This window comes from Varroa jacobsoni, unplaced genomic scaffold (genome assembly GCF_002532875.2).
Source record: "Varroa jacobsoni isolate VJ856 unplaced genomic scaffold, vjacob_1.0 contig02790, whole genome shotgun sequence".
NCBI lineage: Eukaryota > Metazoa > Arthropoda > Arachnida > Mesostigmata > Varroidae > Varroa > Varroa jacobsoni.
In genome coordinates, this window is record NW_019214884.1 from 1 (window position 1) to 16678 (window position 16678).

At 34.8% G+C, this 16678-nt stretch overlaps 2 protein-coding genes across 5 annotated transcripts; both read left to right on the forward strand.

Annotated features, from left to right (window-relative positions):
• Positions 1 to 304: 304 nt before the first annotated feature.
• LOC111272627 (uncharacterized) lies at positions 305 to 5256 on the forward strand. Of its 4 annotated transcripts, none has more exons than XM_086973354.1 (3): positions 305 to 1369; positions 1887 to 2028; positions 3809 to 5256. In XM_086973354.1, exons 2-3 carry the CDS (start codon positions 1900 to 1902, stop codon positions 3980 to 3982), a joined length of 303 nt encoding a protein of 100 aa, XP_086829480.1. In that variant the 5' UTR covers positions 305 to 1369; positions 1887 to 1899; the 3' UTR covers positions 3983 to 5256. The 4 variants fall into 4 exon arrangements, with proteins under 4 accessions (XP_086829480.1, XP_086829479.1, XP_086829478.1 ...); XM_086973353.1 differs by having other exon boundaries at positions 306 to 1369; positions 1883 to 2028; XM_086973352.1 differs by having other exon boundaries at positions 307 to 1369; positions 1825 to 2028.
• A 3383-nt stretch (positions 5257 to 8639) lies between these two features.
• On the forward strand, positions 8640 to 16105 carry LOC111272628 (protein lifeguard 4; the record flags this gene model as incomplete). Its single annotated transcript, XM_022854199.2, is given in 4 exon segments — positions 8640 to 8752; positions 11534 to 11748; positions 13970 to 14121; positions 14932 to 16105. Coding segments are annotated over 4 exon segments (727 nt in total), but the record flags the coding sequence as incomplete, so codon positions are not given.
• Positions 16106 to 16678: the final 573 nt, after the last annotated feature.

The window sequence follows — 16678 nt, forward strand, 5'->3', positions numbered from 1 at the left end:
AGTGGTGCGACTCCTGTTCAGTCCCTGTTAGGAACTGAAACAATGAGTGCTATAAATACAAAACATGACAGTCGCAGCTTTAAATGTGCTTCTTGTTGTTACTTTGGTTATGCCCACCAAACTGAGTTCTGCTACTAAAATGGTAGGTATAATCACATGGTTGAACATTTACTCATTAATAGATGAACTTCACCCTTTATTATATATATATATATATATGTAGGCTGAAGTTCGTTCATATAATAAGTATTTTTTTACTTTTATTACTTTTCTTTTTTTATTTTTTTCTTAATAAGTATTTTATTTACAAAATTTCTTCTAAATCATGGCATCGGTTTGCATTTAGGTTCCAATATACTTGCTGCAAGCCTTTTGTTTTCAATATATCTTCTAAGTATAGTTATGAGTTCACACTTTAGTATCACAATTAGTGCAACCATTTACATTATAACACTCATCGTTGGTATCTATTGTTCACAATTACGTATTCAAAACAACAGATTCAAACCAACTTCAATCTTTAGGGTCCGTACCACAACTTCTGTCGGTTCCGAATATAGAGATAACATTTCTTATTTAATAGGCGTTGTGAGTAAATGGATTTTCCGTCTGGAATTCTCGTTAAGCGTTGCTTTAGACGGTTGTCGTCCAGCGCGAAAAAAGACATGTCAACGCCATATTTTAAACTTAGACCACCTTTTGTCTTTAAGTTTAGTAGGTAGTACTACAACTGCACCATTGCAAGGACATCCATTGTCGGTGGCTGCGACATACCAACTTGGCCATCAATAATCATCAGTTCCACTTCTGCATTGTCGGGTACTAACTATTCTACAAATCTGGTGCGAAATATACATCAACTATCATTACAAAGTAAAATGTTCGTCATCGAAATCATAAAATGTCGTCGATAGATGTAGCATCTTCTTAATAAATTTAAATAGATTTTAGACGAATAATAATAACGAAAATAACATTATTATGATTCCTATCTCGCTGCTCTGAATCCACAGTTTATGCTTGAGTACACTTACACGTTTTTCAGCCAGCTTCGCCAAGGAATAGGTCGAAAATCTTGACTTCTACTTTTAATGGGACCCGTATACTACATTCAAGCATAGCACGGTAACGGAAATGACGGCACCATGATCGATTCAGGGCTGGATTTGTTATGTTTACACATGTCTCCTCGTCGTAGACTGTGAGTATTTGGCTCATGTGACAACTTGGCGCCAAGGTTTGAATCGAACTTTTGTAAAATAAGCTTCATTCTCTCACCCCTTTGTTCCAGTGATCTCCGTTCTGTTTGAACACAGGCCGAACTAGCTCGAATAATACAAGCAAATCTTATATGAAAAGATAATAACTGGTGAGTATCAGATCTGTGTGTAAGCCAACCTGCTGCATTAATCAGCGATCATACGGATCGTTAATTACATGCATGATATTTAAATTAATCCAACTGACGTAATGTCATTATCTAAGACAATAGAAAGTGTATGTTGGACGTACAGCTAAAAATTACCGTAAAGCGAAGAAACTGAGCGAAAAGACTGTGTGCACTCTTTTTGAGGTTTTCATTTGTAGCCTGGTTAACGGAGTTCATACACGCAAGCCAGATGTTTACATGAAGTGTTAGGCGACAAAACGGAACGTTACTTCTAGAAAAGCTTTACCTGTACATTTTACAAATCACTCTCGCATGTTGTGTACTCTATTCAGCACAATTCTACGCAACCCTTTTCTGTTCCACAATTTATTTTCAAAATTATATGAACATGCGCATTAATGTGATATATTTTGTTACTCATTTGGTTCACCGAGCTTGGTTGTAAAATGATTGGACATACTATAAGAGTGCTCCAAAAACGTTCATCTCTAGTTAGGCCAATTCGGTTAATGGTGTCCGAGAGTGCTCACAAGGTGGTCCGACCAAAGGACATCGAGAACAAGCTTAAAAGCGCACTGTCTACAACCTTTCTGCGTCTCAAGGATGTCTCGTCGTGTAACTGCGGTCAAAAATTCGAGGTAGGTATAACACGGTTATAAATGACTAAGCATCGCTTAATGGCAGCCAGTTAATGGTACTAAATTATTATGAGCTTGTTGTGCACAAAAATCTTAAGTACTTTTTGCCGTCGTTCAGATACTAGTATGTACGCCGTAAGGACTAGATTGAATGTAGGCAACTAGAGAAATGAATTGAAAAAATTTACTAAAATAATAATGAGTTTAAAGGCGAATTGTAAAACTACTAAATGGAAAAGTACACATAAAAATAGACGAAAAATAAATTAACATGTAATGGTTTAAATGTGCTTTAGTTTTGAGATGCTACTTTGAACAGGTACGCGTAAACGTAGATAATCTTCAGAATTATGTGTACATATACATATACATTCGAACATATGGTGAAACGAAAAAGACCTGATCAACGAAGAACCTTTCAGTATGAAAAGTAAAAATAATCCTATTGCTAGCAAACGACGACCTATCCTATGATCCAATTAAAATACCACTACTCTATTAAAATTAAAAAGATATTTATTAAAGTGCATTGCTGATAGATGCGCCTTGTTCAAGCTGAATAGGAAAGGGAAGGATGCGAACGCTATATATATTGAAGTTTATCGCTGCTATTTATTTTTTTAAATTTTTTAAAGACCTAGATGTTCGTAAAGCAAATTAAATGTTAGGATCCTCGAAGAGCAATGTGGTGTTTTCGAATTTCGCTATATAGGCAAATTAAAGGAACCATGATTGACCATATGAAAATTTAACTCATGATGGTATTTGAAAGATGTACTGTAAAACGCTCTTCGGCGAGGTGAATATGAGAGTGATTTGATTAGCGAAACTAAATTCAGCGTACCCAGAGCAACATAAAAATAGAAACTTTCTAAATAGTTTAAAAAAATACATTTTACAGAAAAAGTAAAGCTAAGCTTGAGGAACATTTTTAACCCTCCAGAAAAAAATTCTGGTGAGCGGCAGTGTTAAGCTGTATGTTACGTACGTCATCACTGAACCTGTCATCTAGCCTCTCGTCTGGAATGCAGGCGCTAGGTGTAATACACCGAAAAAAACATCAGACTCTATTTACGGTAGCTCGCAAAATAATCGAAAAAAGATATAAGAAAAGAATGAATGTAAAAATACGTAATAAGATATATGCAGGGGAATAACAGAAGAAGGAAAACTGGAAGTTGTCTCAAGAGAGAAGGGCGAACCAGAATAGATTTGCAAAAGTCAGACAACAAAGCTTTCAACAACCGCGTTGCGTTCATCATCTCTACATATAATATCACGTGAAAGTTTCTGACCGTTTATATTAGTCATAATTTTATGGTCATCACCGACATGTGAACTATATAATGGCAAAACATAGATTTGTAATGGAAAAAGGCGTAAATCTGCAGTTAAGCAAACTATATTTAGAGTTACGAAATAAGTTGAAATAAGACCTAAGTTGAAGCAGCATCTGCTTGAAGTAAATGTATATTTTAATTGACATTAGGTTAAATTAACTTTTCTCCTCGTAAGCCTACATTTGCCTTATTCGGCCATTATCGAGGAGCAGAAGTGGACCCACAGTAAGCTACGGTATACATCCACGGTTATCGAAAAATGAAATTGACAGTCAGTGAAAACGTGGCGTCATACCTCAAGAAGCATCTATTGTTACTACAATGTTCCTTTTATCCTTTTACAAAGTAAAATTTCCTGCAAAATGGACTCATGCGACATAAGTTAAATTTAAAGAAAAGTAGTATAATTATTCCTAAAGCTCCGTTTTTTATTGTTTCAGGCGGTCATCGTATCCCCTAAATTTGAGGGAATGTCGTTACAGGCACGGCAGCGTCTCGTGTTTTCAGTTGTCAAGGAGGAGATGAAAGTGATTCACTCGTTTACACAGCAAACCCTAACTCCCAACCAGTGGCGGGACATGCAGCACGACCAAGAGCAACACGACAATCACTAGCCAAAAAAATGTTAGCCGAGTTGTAGCGTCTGCAATGAATAATTGCAAAATACAACGGGGTTTAAAAAAATATAGCGAGTTTATAACGACCTACGGTAATATTGTGATGAAGCAAATACAGTGTATTACTCAACTTTATTTTCCTTATATTTTCCATAAACAATCTAAGCAGAAGAGTAATCCCTTAGTTGCTTATCTGCAATTATAATATGTAATATAATACAATAAATACAAACATACCTTTATTGTGTGCTAAGAGTGGCGTTAGAAGCATTGAATACAATCCGAAACGCATTGTTAGCAAAGCAGTGTTATATTATCATATACTTGACCCAAAGACGTTATTGATGCTTTTAGTATGTGTAACGTAAGGAGGTTATTGCGAATTAGACGATGATTTAAAAAACCCAGTTGACTACTTTGTGCCATTTTAAAACAGCCTTATGAGCTTGGCACATGGTATCCAGCACAATATATCCATTTGGCAAGTCTCATTTGGTATTGCCTCCAGGAGTAAATCTGTTCTGTATTCAGTCAAGCGCTTAAATTTGATTTTTTAAATTAGGTGCTATAATATATGAGCAATAGGTATACGGAAACTACAAGACTGTCGTAAAGAATAACGTGCAATTTTACTTCCGTACAAGAAAACGCAGAGTTATGTTGCTTACGAATTTTTTTTTATTCTCACTGCTCCTGTAGGATGTGTGTCGTCATTTGAGAGAACTAACTAAAAGACCCAACTTCTCAACGGCTTTTAGCTTTGGGGATAGCATCACCATACTGTAAAACACATAGGTCGATAAAACACCGCTATAGCTTCCCATAGCACGAGTGTCAAACATACAGTTATACTCTATTGATATATAGTTTGTGCACAGTGCGCATAGGCACGTATTCGTAATATGCTAAAGAGAAAAGGACCTTCGCACGTGATTTTTTTACTTTTGAATACAAATGTCGGCATTATGATATCAGCTTTACTTACGGCATTACATTTTCCCGTACCCCCCTTGGAGGCGATGTAAGAAACATGAGGATTAGTAATGACAATATCCAAGAATAACCATGAACAAAAAAGGAGCTTTAGTTAAATTATTATTCACATTTTAGGCATTAAATCTATAAACTTGGTATTGCTAAATAAGAGAAAAATATGCTCCAAGGTCTGTATATCTTCTACAAAATAATTACGATTATTCGAGGAAGTTCGATTAATGAAGTTGTATTTTAATAATGATAATAATCTTAATAATAACTGTTTGTTACATCTATTCTATTCTTCTATTATAGCTAGAAAAATCACTTCCATGAGCTATCTAGGAAGTGGACAGTTTAAAGGCACCCAAATTATTAGGCGCATACGAGTAACCCACTGCCCAGGTTTTCTTTTTTTTTTTGTTGTATGTTATGTCAAACTCTTCCGTGAAGGATAAAATAATTTCTTCCTTTTTTGTATTTATATAGGTATAAGCACTCAGCATATCAATAATTCCGTAGCAGGCTTCCATATGAATGCTCATATTACCTTTCATTTTGTTCCTTCCATCTTTCAATTACCTTTTTAATCCATTCATCCTTTCTACCTTCGCATCCGCCGTTATCGTCTATCTATTTCCGCTTTTATAGTAATGGCGTATTTCTTCTTTGATACAGTGAATTCAGTGGATTTTTTTGCGTAATGTACTCTCCGATCTAGTCTAATCTTGTTGTATGTAGTGTTATTCTACAATTTTATTTCTAGAAATGTTGGTATTCCACTCTTTCCTTTTACAAAATTTCCCAAGCAATGTATAACAAGGACCATCTTGTTCATTTTACACTGTCGTTTTCTTCTAGAGTTAGCTACTATGAGTCTACGGAGCGTTACAACATGTCGGTTCTAGGACACGAATAGTTGTCCAAATAAACTGTTTTACTGCACATTTATTGAATATTTGTGATGTTGTTAATTTTATGGTAGACTTACCTTTTTCTGTAATGTACTTTCATATTACCGCTTCTGTCCTATAGGAATCCTGTTTAATTGCTATTGTCCTATATTTGTATTTTTTAAATAATTTTAACCCTTTGATTTAAAGCCTAAGTTTTGCATTTTGACGTTTTTCACAAAAACTAAGTACTGTGGTTTTCTCCTATCATCCGTCTCTTCTTCGTACCTCAAGCTTGGCTCTCTTTAAAACAACGCAACGTCTTTCAAGTATAAGATTTTCTTGAGTAACCCTGTTTAACAGTATATTAGCGGGTTGGATAAAATGCACATAACTTTAACGTCTTACTTTAAAAAGCTCTATCTAAATCTAATACTCAGCACATTCTATCAATGAAACGTTTTTATTTCTTATTACAAATGTCCTCCATGCTGCTAGGACTGGCGTATCGATAGCGTTACTATACCAGGACATCATTTAAAATGATACTGCGTTTCCTGTCCCGGCTGATTTACGCATTAACTTGCCTACATCGAGTGGTTATTTTGCTTACTTAATTCTGACTTTGAATTCTGGTAACTAGTTAGATATTTTTTTAAGAAGTTTCACTCACATAAATAAAATACTTTTTATCATCAATGCTCAAAAAAAGCTGAATTAATTTAGTGATCGCGCGATAAAGGCGCGCTGACGTGTTTGATTACTGTCTGTACTAGTGGAAGCCGTTTAGTTTCTATCGACTGTTCCAAAGCGCAGGCATCTTGGATCCTACTCTCTACTGGCATGAATCAAAGGCGACATTCAGAAGAAGTATTTAGCTAGATGAGTGACAAGTCAACGTTCGAATTCAAAGTCTACCGAACTGTGATTATCGTCATTCAGAATGGAACTATTTTGATCGCATTTGCTTTCAAGGTGTTAAGGTTGAAACTATTCCACAGCGTTTACGCGCAGGCAGCATTTCCTCTTTAGAGACTCACCTAACATCTCTAAATGCACAATGATGACGAAAAGCTAAAGTGCCCTTGCTTGTTCTTGTGAAGTGTATACGTAAACGATTAAAGAAGCGCAGCAGTTCAGTGGGCGCAATATTTATTTGGCTTACGTAGGCTATTAAAATCTGACGCATTTTTTTGTACTCTTAAAGGGTAAATTTCAGTATTTTGTTTTGGCGCTGAACTTTGTCGCTTATATTAAGATAGAGAGATTGAATTTGTTTAAACATTGTAAAAATTCTTTTCTTTGACCCACTACAATGAGCATTCAAGAATTTGTCATAGGCTCATACAGCAAGCGGCCGAGCTGGACCATACGATACCTCCAAACGAAGGCACGCAGAAGACGTCTATAACAAATACATATCTCATCAAGAGCTCCCGATGGTATCATAATAATACGAAATGTCAGGAGTCGTAAGACCAAGCCAATTAGCTATTATGCTATGCATACATGGACTGGCTACTTCGAAAATAGGACTTACACGTTTTGCTGTAAGACATGAGCCTGCAGTGTAAAAGTATTATGCTGTATACATTCTCATAGACCCCAAATCGATCAATAAGGACTCTTTCAAAAAGAGGTTTACATTGCTTTTAAAAAGAGCGTTCCTTGGATGAGATTTATATAGTCAACTTCCAAGATTGAGACCTGATGCATTATAAGACCAAACCTTTTATTAGCATTACTAAATGGTCACCTATTAAACTACGGACTTCGCATCCTTGGACCATGGTATAAAATTGATTCCAACGTTACTTCAAACCAAAGTTTGCAAGAGCTACTACTGGATTTGCGGGCTTACAAGACGCATTTCAGTCCGTCGTCCTGTCCAGATCTCCATCCCCCAAGACGTGTTGAGTTGTAGGCGGGCTTTGTCCTCCAAAGTACCTGACGAAGCAGCAAAATCTTGTGTGCGATGTTCTCACTGTCCGTCAGGCACCACTCCTTTCAGCTTATTCCTTCTTTTAAGAGGATAATCCTAATAAGCCTTCCTTATTGGACTGTATCTGTGTTTTTTTTTGGATTCTCCTGGCCTGAGATGATTGCGCATAAGTACAACGCAAATTAGTATATTATTTGTAATACTATGCATATGGGGCACAATAAGAAATCATTGGATTACAATGTTTCGTGTTGAATGCGACATCAGTAAAAAACCGGTTTTTTATGTTTAGTATGAAAGCGCTTATTTAAATCAGTACATGAGGAAAGAGTTAGTGATGCACGGAAAGAAACAGCATGAAAATACAAGGTAAATGAAAGCTTGTTAATAATAATCGATTGATTATGCAATACTTTCGTCGTAAATGCTCTGTGGCGCCAAAAATTCAAAAGTATCGCGCAGCGCCATCCGGCTTCCTGCTATTAGGTCAGCTGATTGTTGTCCCTCCTTGTGTCTACAATCTCCTTTTTCCCTGTACGTTGTGATCTGTGCTTTGCGGTAGCATCTGGTTGTACATTCTATTCGCAAACGAAACAAGTAAACTGTATTTTGTGTAATTTATTTATATACTGCTCCTTTAGTTGCCAGAAAGGCATTTTTTATTTAAGTTAATAACTATTTGGTTGATAGATATTGTACAACGTGAGTATTTCTCTTGATTGTGTTTGTGATCGACCTGTCGTAAATTTATCAAAGTTTTGTATTAGCCTATAACCTTTTTTCAAATCGTACCGTGCAGTGAAAGAACTTTAAGTGCTTCGGTTTCTTCACATGCACCCATTAGCTTCATAATGCAGATGAGGGATCCACTTCTGAGTATGAACGGCGAGCCGTCTATACAGGATGACTTCAGCTTCAGAAACTCCGTTGCCAAGGCTCATGTCACCATTCGGATGGGTATGACTTTTACTATTCTATCCATGTTTATCTTAAATATAGTTTTGTTGTTCGATAAAATAAGCAAAAACTATAGGTGGGTAACGAAGAACTGTTTGAACGATAATAAAACTGGAGTTAAATTAAATAAAATGGAAACATTTTCTGAGTTACCAGCATACATAATAAGATTAACAATAGAACGTTTATATATCATTGTGGACTTCCCAGATGGGTTAAACATATCGACACCATTTAACCTATAATAAAACAAAAAGGCCGGTCTAAAGCATGCATATTGTTTGGGCAATTTATTGGAAACTGTTTTATATTATTATTCCAATAAACCATTTCTTTGTTCCGGATATGCCTCGCACCTAGGTCGTAATATGAAGTTTTTTTATTCATAACAATAAAAAATATTTTTTACATAGAAGTACACCGTGAAATATATTCACGCCTTTCCGCTCATAAGAGAATGGATAAATCCTAAAGAGTCTACTCTGTTCCATTGTCAATTTGCACTCTTTAAAATGAATTTTCCTAATAATAGATAACAGTGTTTTTGTAAGCTACAACATGTATCTAAAACAAGGAATCTATTATTTACTAGACAAATCCTATATATATATATATATATATATAAGATATTATTAAAAAGTGCAAGCATTTGTGAGATTATTTGTTAATGAAGAATAAACTGAGTGAAACTATCATTCAGCTGTGCTAATCAGACAGACTTTTTGTTTTGTAAATAATTATTTTAGAGGTATTTAGTATTGAACTAATATGTGTATATCTCGTATATTTCCATACTTTCTGTTCTCAAGTTATAAGTATTAAAATGAAAAAAAATTGGTTTAGAACATAGTAATAAATAGAGAGATAGTTACATGAAGTTGTGTCATAGAAATTTATTTAATACTTCCATTGCTTAGAGTCGACAATGCCAAGTTTTGTATTCACAAATGAATTCGAAACAGAGGTATATGTTAGTTGAAGTTAAGAAAGAAAACAGCATGATGATGTAAGAAATGAATGCAATAAAATATTCTTTACTTTATTTAAAAGCTGCTTTAGTACAATATTCACAAGAGTGTAAACAAAAGTATAAGCATTTATATTGACAATCATCATCGAAATTTAAAGGCTTACATGGGACAGATAACAAGTTTAATTTTGTAGGAAAGGAAATACAAAACGACGAATGCTGAAGTTAATCCTAAGCTAAAGCCAAGCTGGAAGATAAGTAAATTTCCAGTTACCGATATTAAAATGTATCATATGAGTGTAGTATCATGGTTGATAGTCCTCAATCGATATTTATATATTGAGCACATCTAGGGACCTAAGGCAGAAGGTGCTTTCCAGGAGCAACTCCATTTTTCAAGTAAGTTGCTTGTTTTTCTGATTTTTCGAACTTGAAGTTGATAAACGTACGTTCTCAGAAGCCAGAGTTTTAACTGTTATAACACATTTGACAGCACACGAATTTTAACGTTTATCGTTAGCGGAAATCGTCTGCGTTCGGAAATGTATCACATATGTGGACCTTGGATCTTCGAGTAATAATTACAAAATCTACCCAGTCGTACAGAAAAGAAAATCAGTTAAGAAAATCTTTTTAAAAAACTCATATCGCAAAGCTGTGTCATCTTTCTGTGTTAAAGTTCACTTCAGTGGTTTCGCATTAAAAAAATTATATGTTATTTAAAAACAGTCGGTATAATGCCGATTGCTCGACTAAGACTTTCATGACTCACATTGCTGCATGACGATCTAGGCCTTCTTTTCAGCATTTCTTTCTTTCTAATACTTAGTACTTTATGACTATTGTCCCGTTAATACTTCAGTGTTCGTTTTTGTGTCGATCTCTTTGCAGCCGGTATGTTGGTTGATATGGCAGATACTCCGCTGACTTCAGAAGTGTTAGAATACGCTGAAACAACATTTACCTCACCGGAAAATTGCGAAATTCATATGCATATACATTTAGAGTGAATCCTAGCGGTTATTTGATCGATCTATTTTGGTGGTCGAAATATCGATGTGTTTAGTGTTCTCTATATCTTCTGGTTATCACGATTTCATGCAAATGACTTTGGATTTTTCAAAAAAAGTCGAAAGTTACGTTAGAGATAACATAGATTTTGGCTCAAAAAGCAGATCGTACCGTTCCATAGCAGAACGATTCTATGCTTATAGAGCCAAATAACTTCTTAACATATATTAGCTATATTCGAACTATTTTTTTTTAAGTTAAAGAATGCTAGACAAACTAATAAGTAGATATGTATTGTATTGTATAAATTGCTCGGGCATATATCTGATTACTCGCTTGAATATCCTGTAAGTGATCCTTCCAAGATAAGACCCCTTACGGACGACTCAAGCTTATTTACTTTGGCACATAGCGCACAAGTGGGTGACTTGGCACACATTTACATACACAGTGACGTTTTTAACATAGCTTTGCCGCTGACAAGCATAGCTGTGGTATCGTGTCTCTCAAAAGGAATGGGTAATCGTAGCGTTAAGCAAAGCAATAACATTTATTATTAACTGGGTTGCACTCATAGAAATACAGCGCGTATAACGTTTATCTCTTCAAAGAGGTAAACTTTTAAGATTATGTGTGCCTAACGTATTCTATGCTTTCGGGTCTTAAATATATTAAGGTACGAAAGATGGGCTTCTACAAAAGTAGTTAGATGCTTTTAAATAATTTACGTAAAAACCTACAGCAGTTTTTTTTTTTTAATTAAACCTAATTATATCAAATTGGTTGTGTATTTTGTACAGGATTTCTACGCAAGGTATATGGAATTCTATCCATCCAACTGTGTCTCACAGTAGCGCTGACGGCCATCGCAATGTTTCTTCCCTCAGTAAAACTATTCATTAGTGAAAACCACTGGATGCTACCAACGTCATTCGTGCTATCCATGGGAACTTTGCTTTGCCTTTTTGTCAAGCGAAGGGCAACTCCCGTGAACTATATTCTTCTTGGGTTGTATGTAAGTATACATAACTTTTCATTTTTAGTGGAGGCAATCTTTTGTCTTAAGCATTACGCCGAAAGGACAGGGGTGCTTTTTGGAAACCATTTAATTGAGGCCAATGTTTTTGACGAATCTCGTCTGCAAAGTTTGTGTCTTTAATATTCCATCATTTAGGTACTGAAATTTGATTTGAATGGATGTGGCCCAATTGTAAGGGAGACAATGGGTAAGTTACATATACTCAGTAGACGGGTTGAAGTTATGCACTCAATGAGCGGTATATGTAATATGAGTGAACGTTATATAAGGCAAGGTGTATTGTGAATTATGATGCTATAAATTAAAAATAAATTAATACAAACCCGTTATAGCAGTGCATGACATACATTAAGTACGCACCAGTAAACTAGAGAATGCTTTTCTAAGCTTCTGTTTAATGCTTAATACGAGCGTGATGTACTTGTTGTAGTTTTTATCGAAGTAGACAGTCCGATAGTCAACATTTAAGTTGAAGAGGGCAGAATGCATAATATTAGACCACTTAGTGTATGAACAGAGCATACTTAGAAATTGTTTTGTTTTTTTCTCTATTAAAAACATATTTTCTAACAAACTTCGGAGATGCCATTTCGGTGGATACGGCTTTATTATCTTTTGCCTTATTTGGCACACGTTCTTTTCTGGAGTTGAAAATGATGGCAAGTTCATAAAGAATCAATTTAATATAGCTGAGCAGCTAAACCAAACTTTACTTAGCTAATTTCAGCTATCGCAAGCTAGGACCACTAAGGTGGAAAATTGTAATGACGGAGTGGCTATTTTTTCTTGCCTAAACGAACCGCTTAGGCACCAGTGGTGCACTTCAGCTGGCCCAACAATGCTTGTCTGTTCTAAATCATTGTATACGTATACGGCTACTGTAAAGAATACTAAGCAAAGTGTTACAATTTTGAAGGTAGCCTTTCGTTCAACTAAGCTTCAGTCAGGCTTTATTCTGTGAATATATATCTGAGAGTGACGTCTGTCTTAAATGAAAGGAAAACGAAAAATCTAAAAAAATACATCCCAGAAAGCATATATTTTTTTTTAATGAAAACTGCATCAGCGCTTGAAGAATATATCCAAAGTCTGACATTCTATATATTTTTCTGGCTTGTTTACTTAGTTCGTTACTTTAACCTAGACATCATCATTGGAACATATATTATTCTTATAAAATAAAAAATATAAGTGAATGTCACAGTAAGTTAAACTAAACTTTATATAGGGCTGCTTAGCTTTGTAAATTCTTATGAGCAGGGGAGAAAATAGTTTTATTCTTAAGCCAATATAGCGCAATTTCATATATTATATATAATATATAAAATCGCGCAAAATTTTTTTGATCATAGAATCTATACTTTTCAAATTTTAAAAATAAGGAATACCACAGAAAATAAGAAATATCTGTGCAACACGAAATGATATACACACGCAGAATTAATTCCTTATGATTTTTTCATTTAAAAATTTTGTACCGCAATGAGGAGTGAGTGGTATAAAGTGTCGTATTTCATTGCAAAGCAATTACTCTATTCAATAATAATAATTATTAGTATTATCATTTTCAGCATTTTTTAATATAAATAATTATCGGCGTCAATTGTAACCCTACCTGTGCTTCTTATATATATATATATAGGCTGGACATCTAAGCCGGACCTTTTTGTATGAGTTTTAGGGCTACATCTAAACCAGCTGTTTCGATAATTCTTGCAGTGCATATGGCTTAAGTGTCATTCTTACTGGTCATGTTTTTATTTCGCGATTACAACTTACATTTGTGATTTAAATCGCGGACTAATAATTTTTAAAATATTCCTCCATCAATAGGCACAATAAAGCTCTTTGATGAGTTGCTTTTTGCGGCATTAAAAACAATGCTAATGCTGTGTTCATTAACATCGCGAATTCGATAAGCATGTTATAGCTGGTAGTTTGCGTTAGCCTAAAATGTATTTATTACTAATATTCTACTTTTACATTATTAAAAGCAAACTACACTGTACTAAATTTTCCTTGATTATTAAATATTGGGCCGATGTTGGGGAAATAAAAAATAATTGTTAGAGTGAGAAAACAACTAATATGCACCTGGAAAACTGTGGTTATTTTAACTAGGATTTATACTTTAAACATACAAACTTTGTCTTATATTAATTTGCTGTATATCTGATTATTTTATTAAAATTTACAGACTATTCTTCAAGCTTACACAATTAGTGTTGTGGTGTCATTCTACGATCAACTCGTGGTGCTCCAGGCTTTCTTGCTCACTCTTGCGGTCACTGCTGCTTTGACTACATTCACATTACAAACGAAGAAAGACTTCACCGCCATGCCTGCTCTGTATGTAAACAACAAGCTTTTAGAACAGATGAAACAAGTGTTCCATAGCAGACCTTTAGTTTTTTCCTTCCTTAGCAGACCTCGATATCGCAGCACAATATGATTTTGAATTACCGGTTACGATAGGGGGACTTAGTGCCATAGAGTTGCATGTTGGGCCATAAATAGAACCTTTCCTTATTTTTGGTTTTATCCGAGCCCCCCATTATGCCGGACTCATATAATTTTCATCTCAATCTAATTATACCGGACTCATATAATTAAGGTTCTATCGGCTATCGCAAATTGTAAGACTGTTAGCTCTTTACTTGGCAGTAACTGCAAATTAGTTTTCTACGTTGCATTGCTTAATAAAATAAATACAAGCATACTTAAATAGTAACGAAAGACTTACCGAATGGAAGTTTTTACAGGCAGGTTTTATTTCCTTCTTTTGTAAACACTAGTTCAAATAGTGTTGTGTATTTTAAAATAAAAAAGAGCGAGAAAACTCTCAGAAAGAACAATTACTTCAAAGAGAACAAAGTATTGGATGAATCGTAAAAAGATAACAAAATTTGCCTTTCAAATAACCGTCGGAACATATGCATAAGGATAAAAAAACTATAGATCGCTATCGTCAAAAACAGCAAACCTTGCTTATTTTTCAATATGGTTGTATCGCCTTTTTGACACTGTGAATTTCAGCGGCTTTCAATAGAAGTATTCGGCGAACTCTGAGCTTTAATTTCTGTAACCACTAACCTTTAGTATTGGAAGGCTTCAAGTCTTCTTTCTGCCAAGTGGCATAATTTTTCTTAAACATTTCAGTCTTCTCTCATTCCTGCTGGTCCTTATCCTCGGTCAGCTAATGAACGCCATATTTCCATCGTCATCGGGTGAACTGCTTCTTTCGATCTTCGGTGCTGGACTCTTTTCTATATTCATCATTGTTGACACCCAACTGATCATGCACCGAAGCTCGCCTGAAGACTATATGCTAGCCACCGTTGAATTATACATGGATATTCTGAATTTGTTTATACACATTCTGCGCATTTTGGGAGAACGCAAGTAATCAGATTCTTGAAGTAACGCATCCCGAAATTATACTAGAACGTTAAAGTAACGATTTACACAACTTCGCACTACGAATAGTTAGAAAACTTTATTTTATGGATTTCCTTTGGCTGCGATGTTATGTCAGCCCATGAAAGTTACTGCAATGAAACGAGTGATACTGGTGTGTTCTAATAGTCATGAAAGATTATAATTGTTATGCATTAGTAAATTCAGCTCAAATGTCTTTATTGTTTCGCACTGAGTGTCGTCATAATAACCTTATAATGTGAATAAGGTTAGGTTAATATGATGATTACTATCTCTTGCAACCCAAATTTATAAGAATTAACTTTTATAGTGGCGGTGCTCAATAAAATCATTCCACCAATTCTTGTGCGCATAGTCCCTGAATTAAAAAAATAGTTTGTCTCAGCCTACGAAGACCTTGGTAAGAAATCATATTAAAAAGTACACTGGAAACATCCATGTGGGTCTCGTGATAAACCTATAATACAACAGCGAGAAATAAATGCCCAAATGAGCTACATATAACATATAATAGGTATAAATAAATAAATAATATTTCAAAAAAGATACAGAGAGCACTATTCTCAAAGTAATAAATAAAGACGCAGATCCGTAATCGACGTCACAGATAAACGCTTTGATAGAACTATCCTATGTATGGTTAGTGTCTAGACAACACCCAGTAAAATAGCCTTATAGCTTTCGTGATACTTAAGTGTTGCATCGGGTTATTTTTCAGTTGATGCTAATCGAAAGAAAAAGAGACCAAATAGTCGACTGTTGCCATTGGATTTATTGGGGATACCCGCAGGCTAAACTTTAGCTTTGATGATTATACCAAACCTTATATTAGTTTAACAAAAATTTAAACAGAGATAAAAAAAATATTGAATGATCAAATAAAAAATTAAATCTACTTAAGTCTACTTCCTTTTCTTAAAACCTTGAGAAGTTTCCAAACAGAAAATGACTAGACAAGCTAATGGTATCCTTAAACGGAGATATTAATTGGAAACTTAAAAGTAGTGCTTTTCCTATAAAGCACTGTGATTCGGAGGTTGTTTGAGTTCAATGAGGTTGTCTGATGACCACTAATCGGCCTTAATGAATTATGGTGATTGTAATCAAGTTACTCCTGAGATTTATGCATGCGATTATAAAACTGAATAGCTCCTGTAATTAGCAACGGTATGTTAGCAGAATGTCGAAGTAGGACGAAAATCAGCCGTCAGCATTTTATTGTTGGCAAATTATTTACTTAATTTAATATAAAAATAATATGTTTTTATGTGTTGCCGTGACAGGACAGCATTCTTTTGTGTCATTTGTGGATCTATTATTTTCCAAATGTGTATCAGCCAATGCATGACACTGTTTTTGTTCTCAATTTTATTACCTGCCTGGTTGAAGCCGTGTTTTAAATCGGATCTTTGCCCATGCATAAAGTAGTATATATATATATATATATATATGCTGATAGATTAAAAGG